General features: G+C 39.2%; 1 protein-coding gene across 4 annotated transcripts; it reads right to left on the bottom strand.

Moving 5' to 3' along the window:
* Nucleotides 1–1627: 1627 nt before the first annotated feature.
* mapre3b (microtubule-associated protein, RP/EB family, member 3b) lies at nucleotides 1628–12532 on the bottom strand. Of its 4 annotated transcripts, none has more exons than XM_040125896.1 (8): nucleotides 12440–12532; nucleotides 8916–8982; nucleotides 7594–7718; nucleotides 7343–7488; nucleotides 6385–6544; nucleotides 4930–5066; nucleotides 4193–4345; nucleotides 1628–2895 (listed from the first exon to the last, which is right to left on the bottom strand). In XM_040125896.1, the coding sequence occupies exons 3-8, from the start codon at nucleotides 7712–7714 to the stop codon at nucleotides 2827–2829; spliced, it is 786 nt and encodes a 261-aa protein (XP_039981830.1). In that variant the 5' UTR covers nucleotides 7715–7718; nucleotides 8916–8982; nucleotides 12440–12532; the 3' UTR covers nucleotides 1628–2826. The 4 variants fall into 4 exon arrangements, with proteins under 4 accessions (XP_039981830.1, XP_039981829.1, XP_039981832.1 ...); XM_040125895.1 differs by having other exon boundaries at nucleotides 7594–7721; XM_040125898.1 differs by having other exon boundaries at nucleotides 8916–9039; nucleotides 12440–12510.
* Nucleotides 12533–14089: the final 1557 nt, after the last annotated feature.

Below are 14089 nucleotides of genomic sequence, written 5' to 3' on the forward strand. Positions count from 1 at the left end.
AGTAAAGGCTCTGAATGCTTCCTTCACCACTGAGCATTTATCAGTACTCTCAAAACACTACCATTTCTTCACAGCCAAATCTATCAGATTTAATGTGCCAGTAGCTGAAATGATTAGTCGATTAATCAACTGGTCATCAAATAGTCATTGTTTAAGCAAAAATCCCCCAAAATCACCAATTCCAGCTTATCAAATGTGAATATAGTTGCCAATAAATTTAGGCTCTGGGAAGTCGTGATGGGTATTTTTCACAATTTCTGATATTTTAAAATGATAAAAAATAATTGGCAGATTAATCAATAGTTAGTGAAGCCCTAGACGTCCCACATAACTAGCTATATCATGAAGTTGTATCTGGCAGTTTGACTGTGCATCAGTGCATCCCTGTACTTCTTAAAGTTTAATAATCTAAAACTGGGACTGAGTCCACAAAAAGTAAATTGTGCCCAAAATTTCAAAAATGTCTAACATTTGGTCATAGATGAATAATACAATTAGCCCAGTCCCAAAATCATGAGTTTTCTTTGTATTTTCTCCGTAAGGGAAAACATGGAAACTGCTTAAAATCAGTTTTGGGCAAAAATATAAAAATGTTCAGCTCATTTCCATCTTCCTGTTAACGGTCTATTCTTGATATAAAGTGAATCTGAGATGTGATCAGGATAATGGAAAAACAGTAGCCAGAAAAAGTTAACGATAGAAAGCGTTCTAGCGAGCTTTGCATGGGGAGTTTTTGTCCAAAACATTTACAATTCTGCACTCATTCCTGTAAGGTCGCTGTTGTAGGCTCTATCACTGACAAGCACCAGGTCCGGTTGAACCCTGGACCTGCTGCAGTTTTCTGTCTGGCTGTCGTCTGTTAACAGACGGTGAGTGCTGGCTGCAGTGTCTGTTAAAAGAGGCACTTAGTACCGCTCAAATGAGTCAGTTAGTGTTTGGCACAAACCTCCTGGATCGCTCTCAAGACGTCCTGCATTCAGTATGAATGGATGCTTAGCCACTGGCCACAGTGGAGATCCTACTGGGTCAATATGTTAATCTTTTACAAGTTAGCTGTGCTTTTGTTTCTTGTCTTTCCCCCTTTTTTGCATTTGTACATGCAAAATATTTTTACAAGCACAAATGATTTATTGGCAACATGACAGCAAGGCTTAATATCCTTGTGGTTACACTTTAAGTGTGTGTGTGTGTGTGTGTGTGTGTGAGTGTGTGTGTGTGTGTGTGTGTGTGTGTGTCTCCTGATAAATGAGAAATACAGCAGCAACATCACAGACAGCACACACAATGATAACGTTTGTTACTTTTCTTATACCTCAGAGCTTTATTTCATTCTAGCAGTAACTCCAAATGATGCAAGTTTATCACATGGCTGCCATGGCAACAAACGGTGACAGAGGGGTTGATGTTTAGTTCTCTCAGACTGGTTCAACTAATGTCAGTCACACTCGGCCTGGCTGTCAGTCACAATAACAACCACACCCATAGCTCCCCGGTATCCACTGTGGCGTTTTACTGCTATGCAACAAAACTCAATTAAATACGGCAACAGAAGAGTAATGATAGCAGCTAAAATGTTTAACTCAATTAACACAGTCAAACATTAGTATTTAGTAGTGTCTGTCTGTAGTCTTACCTTTTTTTTTTTTTTTTAGACATTTGTTCATTCATAGAATTCAAAGCCTGACATTTGTCTGGTAAATAGCTTTTACACTGATGCCTCTGACTTGGCCATTGAGGAATTCAGTGCAAATAAAAAATAAACCTCTTTAAAACAAATCTACAAAATATAAAATTGCATCTTCCTGTATCTTTCTGGCAACAGCCAGTCACTGCATCTTGGCATTTTGGATCATTTCAGTCAGTTTGTTTCGCTACATTTAGTGCAAGACCTTAAATTTCCCCAAATCCAAAACCACATATTTTTTCAGAAACTTTATAGAGCAGATTTAAAAAAAAAGATAAATAAATAAAAACATAAATACACCATGCTGTCTCAAAAACAAGCTGTCAGAGCAGTTTCATGAGTAAACCCTCTCTGGTGGGACAACTTGATGAATAAAAACTGATTTTTTTTGCCTCAGAATGATGACTTTTTTTTATGCATGTACATGTGAGCAGTGCAAAGTCTGTGATATGTCTGCATTCTAAATGTACGTTCACGGGTCATCATATGCATATATAAAAATATGCATGTGCAGGCCTCTCTCCTAAGGGGCTTAACGCCATTTAGAATCTCACTGTGTGAAATTTCCAGCAAAAATATCCCAAACGAATCACATTGTGTGGAAAACATTGTGTGGTTTCATATATAAACTCTGCAGAGAACCCTGATGCATGTGTGTGTGTCTATGTGTGATCACCAATCAGAGTGCAGGGTGACAGAAAGTGACCTGCCTCTTTAGACAGACTGACTGACAGCACTGAATGGCTCCAGGCTGTAAGTGCTAGATCCCTGTTATCTCTCTGCTATTAACCTCAAACCTTTGATAGACTAGGAAGGCTAAACTATCCCTGTAGTGCAGCTGTCCCCTCTGGTAACAGGTTAGACTACGTCGAGTAAGCCAAGCCAAGCTGCTGGGCTCTAGTCCAGACAGGTCTGGCTTAAGTGTCCTTTGCTTGTAAGAGTTTGGGAAGCTAGGCCGTACAACAAAGTTGTCATGGATATGGACAACCACAGACAAAATGGGAGACGTAAGGGGAGAATGTAAAAAGTGAAATAAAAGGGGGGAAAAAAGAGGGGGATAGATGAGAATAATGGTCAGGTAGGTTAAAGGATGAGAGGTGGGAGGAGAACAAACTGATGCTGATGAAGAGAAGAGGAGTAGTTCAGTACTCCTCCTGGTCTCCCCGTGCTCCTTCGTCAATTTCATCATCCTCTGGAGGCGCAAATCCCTCCTGCAAGAAAACTTAGGTCAGAGTTCAGCAGGATGGTTGCTCATAATGTTTGTGTTGGTGAGAGTTTATTATTGACAACTTCTCCTCGCTGCCAATGCAGCTTTCTTGTGTATGCATATGTCCTTGTTGTTTTCCCCTGGCTACATTACATCATTCTGCAGTTTCTGGGACTGATAAGCAGCAGTTCAAGCAGTGTCTACTTCAGTGTTCTCTTTATACCTCAGTAAGATGCTGTATGTTGCCTTGAAAGCTGACTTGGAAAACTGTTGATAATCAGACCAGATTTAAGATATATATTAATATATATATATCTAAGATATGCAAATGCTGTGATGGATCAAAGAGAAATTAAAAAAACTGCAGTAGCAAAGAGAGAAAAAGCGATGACAGACTCTGATAAACAAAGACTGTAGTTGCTCGACAACACTACCAGCTATAGCCTCAAGTATGATCACAGAGTGTAATGAAAACCTCTCATAGTCTGAACTACAACTCACTTTCATTGTATTTATGCATTTAAGTAATCGGGTTACAATTGACTTTCTGTCGCAACCTGATTTCTTAAACCTTAGATAAATGAGGAATACAATTTGTTAGCTACATATACAGCTATCCGGGTTTATAACTGTCAATTTACATTTAAGTATGCGCATGACAAAGACTTCAGACACAGACAATAATGCTGTGAAAGCAGTTACTTAGGATGTAAGGATGGATAATTACACATAGTGTTACGTCTTTGGATTCAAAATAGTAATTATAGTTAGGCTACTGAATCAAAGTAGCTGTAGAAGTCCAAAAGTCAGTTTCCACTGTTTAACATTTGACTATATGCAAAATTCAGACATATGAACTGTGAGGAAGAACTGTGTGCTTTCACTACAGAGCCTGTCCTCTTACTCTGACACAAACACAAAGAAAAAAAATGAATCACAAAGCACAAACACAGATGTAGAGTGCACGTTAACTTGTGCTCTGACTTCCTGCATAACCCGAGTTCTGTGAGTAATCTGGTCTCTTGTGTGGGCGTAAACAAACTTGATGAGCTTGATGACCGAGTTGGTAGAGTAACCTATTCATCTAAGTACTAGGAGGTGAGCTGCTAGTTATCAAAGCATTAAGTATCTCAAAGTTCATCAACGACTTGGCCAACGATAAGGTTTACGTACACACAGTCATATACTTATCGGATCCAGGCTTCTCTTATTGCATTTAAGTATTAGACTATAAAACTGTAAAATTGTTTGTCTATGTGCATGTGCTTGATTCTGTATATGTGTAATCTGACTTTATTTACCTCTGTAGCGTACAGTATGTCTATGATTTTGCTGAGCACTGCGTTGTTTTCATTTTCGTGTTCCTGGCAGATGAGCTCGATGTCTCTAAGCTTTCCAAAGTAGAAGTCCCTCTCCTTCTCCAGTCCATCTACAGTCAGCTTCAGGTCCAGCAGCTATTTGCAGAGACATTCAGGGAGAAATGTGATCAAAAGGCAGCTCAGATGACAAGGCAGGTTTGAGATAAAAAAATATAACAACAAACAGATAAACCGCAGAAGGGCTAATAATCAATATTAATACAAAAAAAAAAACTAAGGACACGATACTGTGAATAGTTATGAGTAATCATCAAAACAACAGCAGTAGAAAAATGACAAGACAAAAGTTAAAACCTAGAACGGACAAAACCCTGGCATAAAAAACATCCAAATATATATTCAAAATTTCTTATTCGTAAATAAGAAATGTAATTACTACTTTATTAGTACATTTTAAACTGTACAGCAGACTGTAACAATGTGTGAATATGTTGAGCCAGTCCACAAATGTCTACAGGTTGTTTTCATCATGGCACAGACCGGGCACAGTGACCTTGCAGTATTTATTTTGTTATGACAAAGCAGTATTCGTCCAGCCTGGACCCATTTGGTATTCTCAAAATGACACTGCTTTTGCGAAAAGGAGTCTCAGTATGAAACAAGTGTCACAGTATTTTTGAGAAACATCCAAACGCCTGGACAGATCCGAGCAGTGGTACCTGCTGGTTGAGCTCTAGGAGCTCGGCATCACCTCCATTACGGGTCACGGGAGTGCTCCTGCGAGCTGCTGCTAATGTGATCTGCCTCTGTGGGGTGGGGACACTCTTCGGCGCTGTGGGAGATGTTCTCATGGGACCTGGAAGACAAAAAACACACGTTTATATATATATACACTTGTTTGCATCCTCACTGATGCTTTCCTGCTGTGTGAGATGACAGATTCACTTCTTTGTAATCAATGCAGCTGTCTACACTGACTGTGTAATGGCTCATATTTAACGTGCATCATATGTGTATAAATGCGACCCAAAGCAGAATCTTATGCTTTACATGCATCTTTTTTTCTCACGAGTGTTGTTCGTTCATGATTGCTTTGAATTCTGTCAAATGTTTCTGGGTGTACAGCAGCACTATGGCTCAACAGATGCAGTGTAGACCCTCACAGGGGACTTAAAGCTTTGGCTGTTGTGTTGCTGATTAGCTGCTTTCACTGCTTGGCCGATGTAGAAAAGAAAAACAACTCCACTTCTAAACCACCTTCTAACCGTAACCTTATCAAAACAAGTATCAAAACAAACACACATGCACACACACACACACACACACACACACACACACACACACACACACACACACACACACACACACACACGCACAGGTTCCTCCTTTTAGGATGTCTTTGCAGTGTGTTTTGATTTTATTCCTTTAAAAAAGGATACCATTGTTTTGGTAGGTTTTAGCCCATTTACTACAAAACACCAATACATCACTTTAATTTGTGTGTAGCTGGCTTTTTTAGATTTTTGTCTTGCCTGTCCCCAAAGTTGAACACCACTTTGCAAACCAAAATCTTGACCAGCACATATGCTTATTTCCCCCTATATAGAGGATGGGACAGTTGACGATGACAGTTGATCATTTATGTTGTATGTAATCTATATTCATCTTTATTTTGTCCTCTTTTTCCCTACTAATTACATGCAGCAACTCCAAATGCTGTTTGGCTGAATCAAATGCATAACAACAATCAACATAAATCTGTTTCAAGCAGAATATCCTGTGATAGAAGCCACAGACTGCTTATGTAAGACTTGTGAAACTTTACAAAAAAATGAAATACTGTGTATGATAAGCCTGCTCAAAACTTTGTGGGTGCACACAACTACAGAGATGCAATCATAGCTCACAAAATGTCAGAACAGACCAATCCAAATGTAACTCACAGTATGAATGTTGGTAAAAGACTCTGCAAGCATGCACAAGCACACACACCTGCTCAATGGAGGGGGTGTTACCTGAGCGAGAGGGTCTTTTAGGTTTGTGATGAATGGGTTCACCTGGGTTAGAGGTGGGGATGTGGTTGCAGGAAGAGGTGAGAGCAATGACATGAAGCCTTTGAGTTCACATACAGCTAACTGTGTCTTGCCCGCACGTGTATTGTACATGCACTGTACCTGGGTTAGGCGGAGGCGGCGTTCCCTCCTGGCCCTGCCGTGACAGTAGAGGGTCGTATTCTTTCCCGTCATAGTTGGCATCAAAAAACTTCTTAAACCACTGAAGGAACTCAAAGTTGTCCTGGAACTTCCCCTTCACCAACCTCTCGACCGGGATGATCTGAGAAATAAAAGAGAGTGTTAGAGAGTCAGAAAGAGAGCAAGGAAGACAGGAGCAATATGTTGAGGAAGGGTTTCACAGAACAGCTATATCTACAGTATATAACGTTATTTAAATAGCAGAGACAACTCCTGGATATGGATCCAAGAGGAAATAGAAAAACTACTGCCATGGGGACAGAGGAACAGCTTAATATCAAAGTATCACTATAGGAAATTACAAAATCCAATAAGGAAATTTGGGCATAACACAATAATTACAAACTATTATTTTGGGGCATCCCGGTGGCCAGCTTTAAGATGCTGACCATCAATTCACACTGTCCCCTACTTAAGTCCGGCCGTGATTATTGTTGCATGTCATCACCTCTCTCAATCGCCTTGTTTTTTGTCAACTCTTTACTGACTGCAATCAAAATAAAGGCAAAAATACCCAAAGAAACAAGAAACTGTCATTACAACATTTTTAAACAATGAAGTTTGGTTTGTAATTCCGCAGATATGCAGAATATACCACTAAAAGTGTCTTTGACCAGGGAGCTTCAGTGTGAACAAGGATCGAGATTGCAAGATGCTGTAAAAAGCGTGACATGTAGCATTTTATACTTTGTAGAGATACCTTAGGATAATTATTGTAAAAAAATGAGACTATGACTGGGATGACTATTAGCCAGTGGTCATGAAAGTGCTAGAACTTCTTTGATGTGTCAGCTCACTGCTTCAACGACTCTTTTAACCTGAGGGGACGATTTACTTAACCTATTTAACTGTATGTGTGTTTGTGCGTGCGTGTTCTCACCTTGTCCACATTCATTCTCTTGAACGCAGCCTGTAAGACCTTGAAATTGTGAATGTATTCATGTTCCAATTTAGCATTGAACCTAACTTTCTTCAACAATATGCACCCTGGAAACAGCATGTCCATGAACTGGCAGTATGCAGCACCTAAGAAAAAAAAAAGGGCACAGACACAAACATATGTACTTCAGGAGCTCAGTATATGTTTTGAACTTAATTACAAGCTCGAGATAAAAAATAAAAAGTGTTTACCTGAACAGAGCTGCTCGATCTTTGTGTAGGTGAACTGTAGGGAGTCGTTGACCCATGCCAGCATGTCATGACGACTCAGGTTCTCTATGGTCATAGAGGTGGAGTAGACATTCACCGCCATCCTCCTGCTTCGCAGAAACACACACACACACACACACACACACACGCACAGGCACAGGCACATGCATTTAGATATTATATACAACAGTTGAATGATCGATTTTCTGAAGGCCGATAAATAGCATTCAGTTGTGAATAGCCAATTCTTCGTGCTAATGCAGTATATGGTGTATCTTTGATTAAGATGTGCAACTACATTCGTAAACTTTGGAGGAATAGAAGCACAGAAACAACGAATGAAACAAACGAGAATATGTGTATACACAGCATGTTCGTAAATAAAAGATACAGCCATAATGGTCAAAACATAACTCTTTGAATGACACAGCATTCTTTCTCTTTTTTCTTTATTTTGTTATCTGATCATTCTTTCCTATTTTTCTCCTTGATCTTCTGTCTATCTAACCTATGAGCTGAAAATCATCTGAGGTCTGCAATCTTTAAAATTACGTTTGACTGATAAAAGCTTCCAATTCAGCAAATTTGTGCGACCATATTTCTCCATCTTAATGTTGTAGCCTTGCATCTTTGCCTAATGTTATAAGTGAGGGAAGCTAGAGAGTGAGGAAAAGACACAAGTGAAGGAAGAGACAATCACAAAAAGTTATTCCAGGCTGCCATAGTAACTATCGCTGCAACACTGAGGGTGTAACAAGGTGCCTATAGATGAGGAGTCCTATATGGGAGGCAGTCCAATCTTACAGGACAGAATGACTGCATTGAAGAAGGACTGGCATCACAAAAAAAGTTTCTAACTCTGTGATTTATCTTTAGTAAAGCTGTGTCTATCACATCAATTAAGATTTTTTTCTGAAGAAGAAAACTAACAAAGTTATGAAGGAACTCGTAAAATGTGCCAGGAAACAACTTATTTTTTAGATAATAAACCTCTGATTCCAATAAATCTTCTTTTGAAGATGGAAATACTATACATACTTTATTGACAGAATCATTATATTTAAATCATAAAATCACGTTAACCACTTAAACTACTGCCTTTCTCATAGTAATGTTACAGAGCAGAGGCCTATACAGTATATGACTCTGCTTCAGAAAATGTAAAACACTTCAGTATCTATGCTTATATTGCAAATAAATAAGATATCCCGTCTAATAAGGGTAATATGTGAGATTTGCCTGATTTACTGCTTTACTAGACAAAAAAATATAAAAACAAAAACACACACCCACACTTTACTCACCTGTGCTGGGTGTGTGTTCGGTGTGAGCTGTCTGAATCAGGTTGTGCTGGACCACCTTCAGAAAGACCTGGAGACAGAAACCAGTATCATGTGGGATATCAGTCCTGCTACCAGTTATATCGCACTGTAAAGACAGTTATAAATCAAAGTTACTTTACTGGAAAATCTGACTTTTCCTCAAAGGCAACTGGTATTTGTCTCTGTATATCCCCTTTAAACATAACTTCCTCTATACCTGCATTTCTATTAAAGGTCAGAACGGTTCAGTGTCTTGCCCCTGAGCACCTCCAAAGGATTATAATTACTAGACACACCATAGATTAACTAGCAACCAGTCACTAGTTCAATCACTAGGGAACTAATCTCGGCCCGAGTTAATCCTTTTAGCCCAGGTCCAACGTGCTGTAAACCATCATAGTTCACTCAGGCAGCTCAGATCACCAGTAGCCATATCCAAAAGGTACGAAAAAACCAGTAGAGCAGTGATTCATCACACTGACAGTCCAAGATAAGGAAATATCCCACAATATCAAGGCATTTCCTGTGAAGTGACTGCCTCCAAAATAAACACCATACAGGATGTTCTGCTGAACAATCACTTCCTGACTGCATGGCTTCACAGAGGCAACACTGTCCACCAGGCAAATGCTGCTAATTTGGTTGTCACTGGTGAATCTGCCGGTTCTTCCAGTCTTCATGTGGGTGTATACACAGCGTTCAAACAGTATATAAAATATTACAGAAATCGATTTTGACAAATTTGTAAATTTTAAATTGACAAATACCCTGTTGATTTAATGATGGTGATTTTTGTCCAAATGTGAAGCAAACTGTATACACATTGGTACAAACAACTATCTGGTCACTACGACCTGTTTAGATATGCAAAAGACTTAACAGTCCATTCGTCACAAATTAACCAACAACCAATGACTACTGTCTATTAACTGAGCTTTTTATTCATTAGTTGTCAGGAAAAGCTTAACAATTGTCAATATAAACAATTAATTTATTGACAATTATATTTACAGACCTTGAGGATAGTGTCAGTATTTATAATAAGATGCATGATTAGACCCGAACATAGGAGTGTAACCCAAAACCTGGACTTTCCCAGCTGACAGACTCTGTCTCTATTTTAATTCTTATTTCTAGAACATTCCCAAGAGATCTTCAACACATCACAGCAGTTGTTTTTCCATCCACTTCCTCTTTTATTATAGTGCAGGTTTCTAGTAATTAAGTGTAATGTCTAAAAACTTTCTCTTTCCTCCCGAGTGTATAAAATTCATATTTCTTTTAAGAGCTGGAAATATTATTTAACTGTTAAATCAGGTTTTAAATTGTCAGAGCTGATTACTTTGGAGTATTCAAGTCAATCTTAAGGGATCTATACAATAACAGTCTGTCAATACAATTGCATCTAAAAGTATTGTCTATACTTTATTTTCAATCGGTTTGGAAACTCATGCCTGCTTTTGCATCATAACTGGACTCTGTTTATTCTCTTTTATAGCTTGTGACAGTCATAGCCTGTTTATGTTGTTTGTATGCTACTTGTTTTGTGACTAGAGTTAAACGATGATTAATTTATCAACAGAAAATGTATCGGCAACTATTTTCATCTATTTTTTAAAGGAAAAATTGCAAACATTCTACAGTTCCAGTTTCTCAAATGTGAATGTTTGCTACTATTTTTAGTCTTCTGTAGTATTAAAACAGAATGAAGATGATAATGTTTCTTCGCTGATGGAAATGATCACCCGTTGTAGCTCTGCTTATCAGAACAATGCTTTACAGGCAAACCGCACCTGCTTGGTTTTGTTTAAATAGTAAGAAAATTACTGTAGTTGACTCATAGTTAACAGTTGTTATTTACAGCTTATATATTATATAATGAGATTATTATTACTGATTCATTAATATTTAAGCAGCATTTTACTGTTGTAGCTTGTTGAGGTGGTGCTAAAGTTTAACTATTTTATATAGGGCTGCAATTACTGATAATTTCTTTTTTACCAATTAATCTGTTGACTATTTCTTTGATCAGTGCATTTATTGTTGTTCTGTTGCTTTGTAAAACATAAGAATATAGCATGAAATTCTTCATCAAAATTAAAAAGTGACACCTACAAATGTCTTTTTTTGTCCAACCAACAGCCTAAATTTCAAAATAATAACAGCTGCAAAAGTGCCAGTGTGTGTGTGTACTTCTATATTTGTGAGAACCAGCTTGAGTTATAGACCTTAAAGAATAAGCACATCTTCGGGAAAGTGAGGACATTTTGGCCGGTCCTCACACCTTCAATGGGCTGTTTGAAGGTGAAGACCTGGTTTTAGGGTTCAGGTTAGAATCAGGTTTTGGTTAGTGTTGGGGTTGGTGTTAGGCATGTAGTTGCGATGTTTCAGGTTAGGGGAAGGGGCTAGGAAATGCATTATGTCAATACGTGTCCTCACAACTAATATAAGACAAGCATGTGTGTGCGAGTGATCATGGCAAAATGTGGTCCTGGAGACACCTACTGTAGCAGGGACTACCACAGAGGTGGTTTTGAGTACTCAGACAGGTGTTTATGTCTGTCTGTCTGTCTGTGGACAGATTTGGTCACGTCCATAGCGTCGCTAAGTGCAGGATACAGTCACGAAACTTTACAGGTGTGTAGCTGTGGTCAAAATGAAGTCCGAGTTCAGAGATGGGTGTGGTCCGAGCGAGGGCACCCGAAGTAAGAGGGTTGGAAGTAGGGAAGGGGCCAGCTTCCCCCGCCTAAATTTACGCCCCTGGCCCACATTCGTTTTAAGTCGCGGATCACTGTATCCCAGTTCCAATCGTTCCCGTCCATTCTAGGACATTAGGTAAAACCACAGACCATCATGCGATGGGATCACACCAGCCGCGACGCCTGTCAATAATGCAGTGCAATAAAGTACAAGTACCTCAAACGTGTACTGAAGAACAGAGTTTATATCAAATACTCAGGGTCAGCAGATATAACGCAATACTGTTATAAGGTCTGGCGGTTTGTTCCGTACTTAGATAAATACGTTAAATCTCCTGCGTGACGGCGCACGACCAAACTTTTACGTCCCGGTTGCGGTCGGTTCCTCCGGTCAGCCCAGTGTTGTGACAGTTGACGTTGCAGCCGTGCTACAGTGCGACAGACTCCGCCGCTACCGTGCGACTGTACCGTAACGCAGCTAGCTCCCAGCTAACCGCTGACGCCGTCTGCCGAGCTAAGCTGGCGTTTAGTTTGGTGAATGTTGAATTTAGAGGCCACCCAGTTGATTTAATTTGACCACAGCGGCTCTGGCGAACTTAAAATAAAAATAAGTGTAAGTGAAAACGAGACTTTTTTTAAGGCTAATTTTACCCCCCTCTGGAGGCCTTTTCGGTAATACACACGCACATTACCAGTGAAACTACGGTACTGTTTAACTATTTATCTGACACGTAAACGAAACCAGCCATTAATGATCTGAAACATAAAAAGGTTTATTTCAAGTTAAGTTGAGTTGATATTACTCACCGGAGGGGCTCTCTCAGCCGTCCCGTTCTCTCTGGTGATGAGCAGCTTTCCGTTGCTATCGCCCCGACTGTTGCCTCAGCGAGTTGCCGCGAGACTGCTCCCACCTAAGCCGCTGGCAAAGCGCATGCGCGACGCAGTTGCATGATTCTCCCGTTGTATTTACTGAAGCCGGTGTTTTCCGGAGAAGCCATGATGGAGATAGAGTCCGACAGCGCGACTGCGGCCCATGTTCGGGGATTAACCTGATCGGCGTAGCCTCTTCGCCCTCCTCTGTTTCAGTGTTTCATTTGTTTTTACATTTTAAATTAAATAAATGTTCACATCTAATTTTGCCAATTGATCGAGATCCAAGATTCAGAGAGTATGTTTAATCGTATTCAGCGCAGTACTACAGAGGAATACAGCCTAATCTTTCTGTTATGACTTATTTTCTTTTTCAAATACAAACACTGTAAGAAGCGGATAAAGGGCTGTATGACACAAAGAGAAGAAATTGAAAATAATATAGCAGCCTCATAAAATCAGCCTCGAAAAAGGCTGTTCTTCAGAGGCTACATTCAGCTGCCATACCTCATTTGTTTGCAGTTTCCTTCACTACATGTTATTATTACATGCAAAAACAAGCAAAAACGAGCTGCTGGTCCGGAAATACAATGAGCAATGCTACCATACATTAATACGGACATTATACCATGTCACAAACCATTTTTTTTTTAATCTTTTTGATTGACAGAGGGATTTTTCTTTGACTTTCTGTTTGTTATTTTATTGTAACTTAGACACAGTGTCAGAGTGACAATTACAAACAAATAGAAACTCAAAGGAAAATCAACAAATAAAAATGAGCATTGTTGTTAATATGGTTATAATGTCAATATCACTGTATAGTAGTATTACTGATTGTTTTTACTATTAATTGTATTTCCAGACCGAAATCTAAAGAGAAATTTAGATCATGCAAATTCCAAAGGCTGGTTTAACATCAACACACTGAGATCCTTATGTGGAGAAGCAAATAAAAACAAATCATCAACATGTACTTGTTAAAAGAGTCCAAACTTCATGAAATCCTATCAATTATTAAAAACATCTGGGACACAAGGTGTAAACCTAAACAGCTCTGGAGTTGTGAAGGAGTATGCTGAAGGAGTCAGTGGTGTTGGGATCATACCGCTCGATTCCCCCAGCTTTCACAGCATTTCTTTCACAGAACACCTGTGCTGGCGTTAATGATTTAGATGCAGCCACAATCGCAAAGTTTCAAACCAAAGCTTTTTTGACACTTCTGGTTCACTGTTCACTGTGATTTCATGTCTGATTGAATTTTTACAGCCATACAATCGTGAGTCCTCTTTTTTTGAGCTGACAGGTTCCTGTTGGTTGAATTTGGATATTTTTTTTTGCCTTTCTTTCAAATGTTATAGCTTTTAGATGCATTATGTTATAAAGAAAATTTAGAAACTCCTAACTGTAGGAACTGAGGCATGGTTGCAAAGTGAGTCTCTTGTTGAGCAGCTCTGGGTTTCTATTTGTATGCTGTGTTATTTTTTCCTTCCATTTCCTGTTTTGTTTCCTGTTTTGTTGCATCTTCTAATCTTGGTGTCATGCTCCTTTACCGACAGCTGATACAGTGTGATCATTTTTAATTTT

The sequence above is a fragment of the Xiphias gladius genome, chromosome 4 (genome assembly GCF_016859285.1).
Source record: "Xiphias gladius isolate SHS-SW01 ecotype Sanya breed wild chromosome 4, ASM1685928v1, whole genome shotgun sequence".
In the NCBI taxonomy this organism is placed as follows: Eukaryota; Metazoa; Chordata; class Actinopteri; order Istiophoriformes; family Xiphiidae; genus Xiphias; species Xiphias gladius.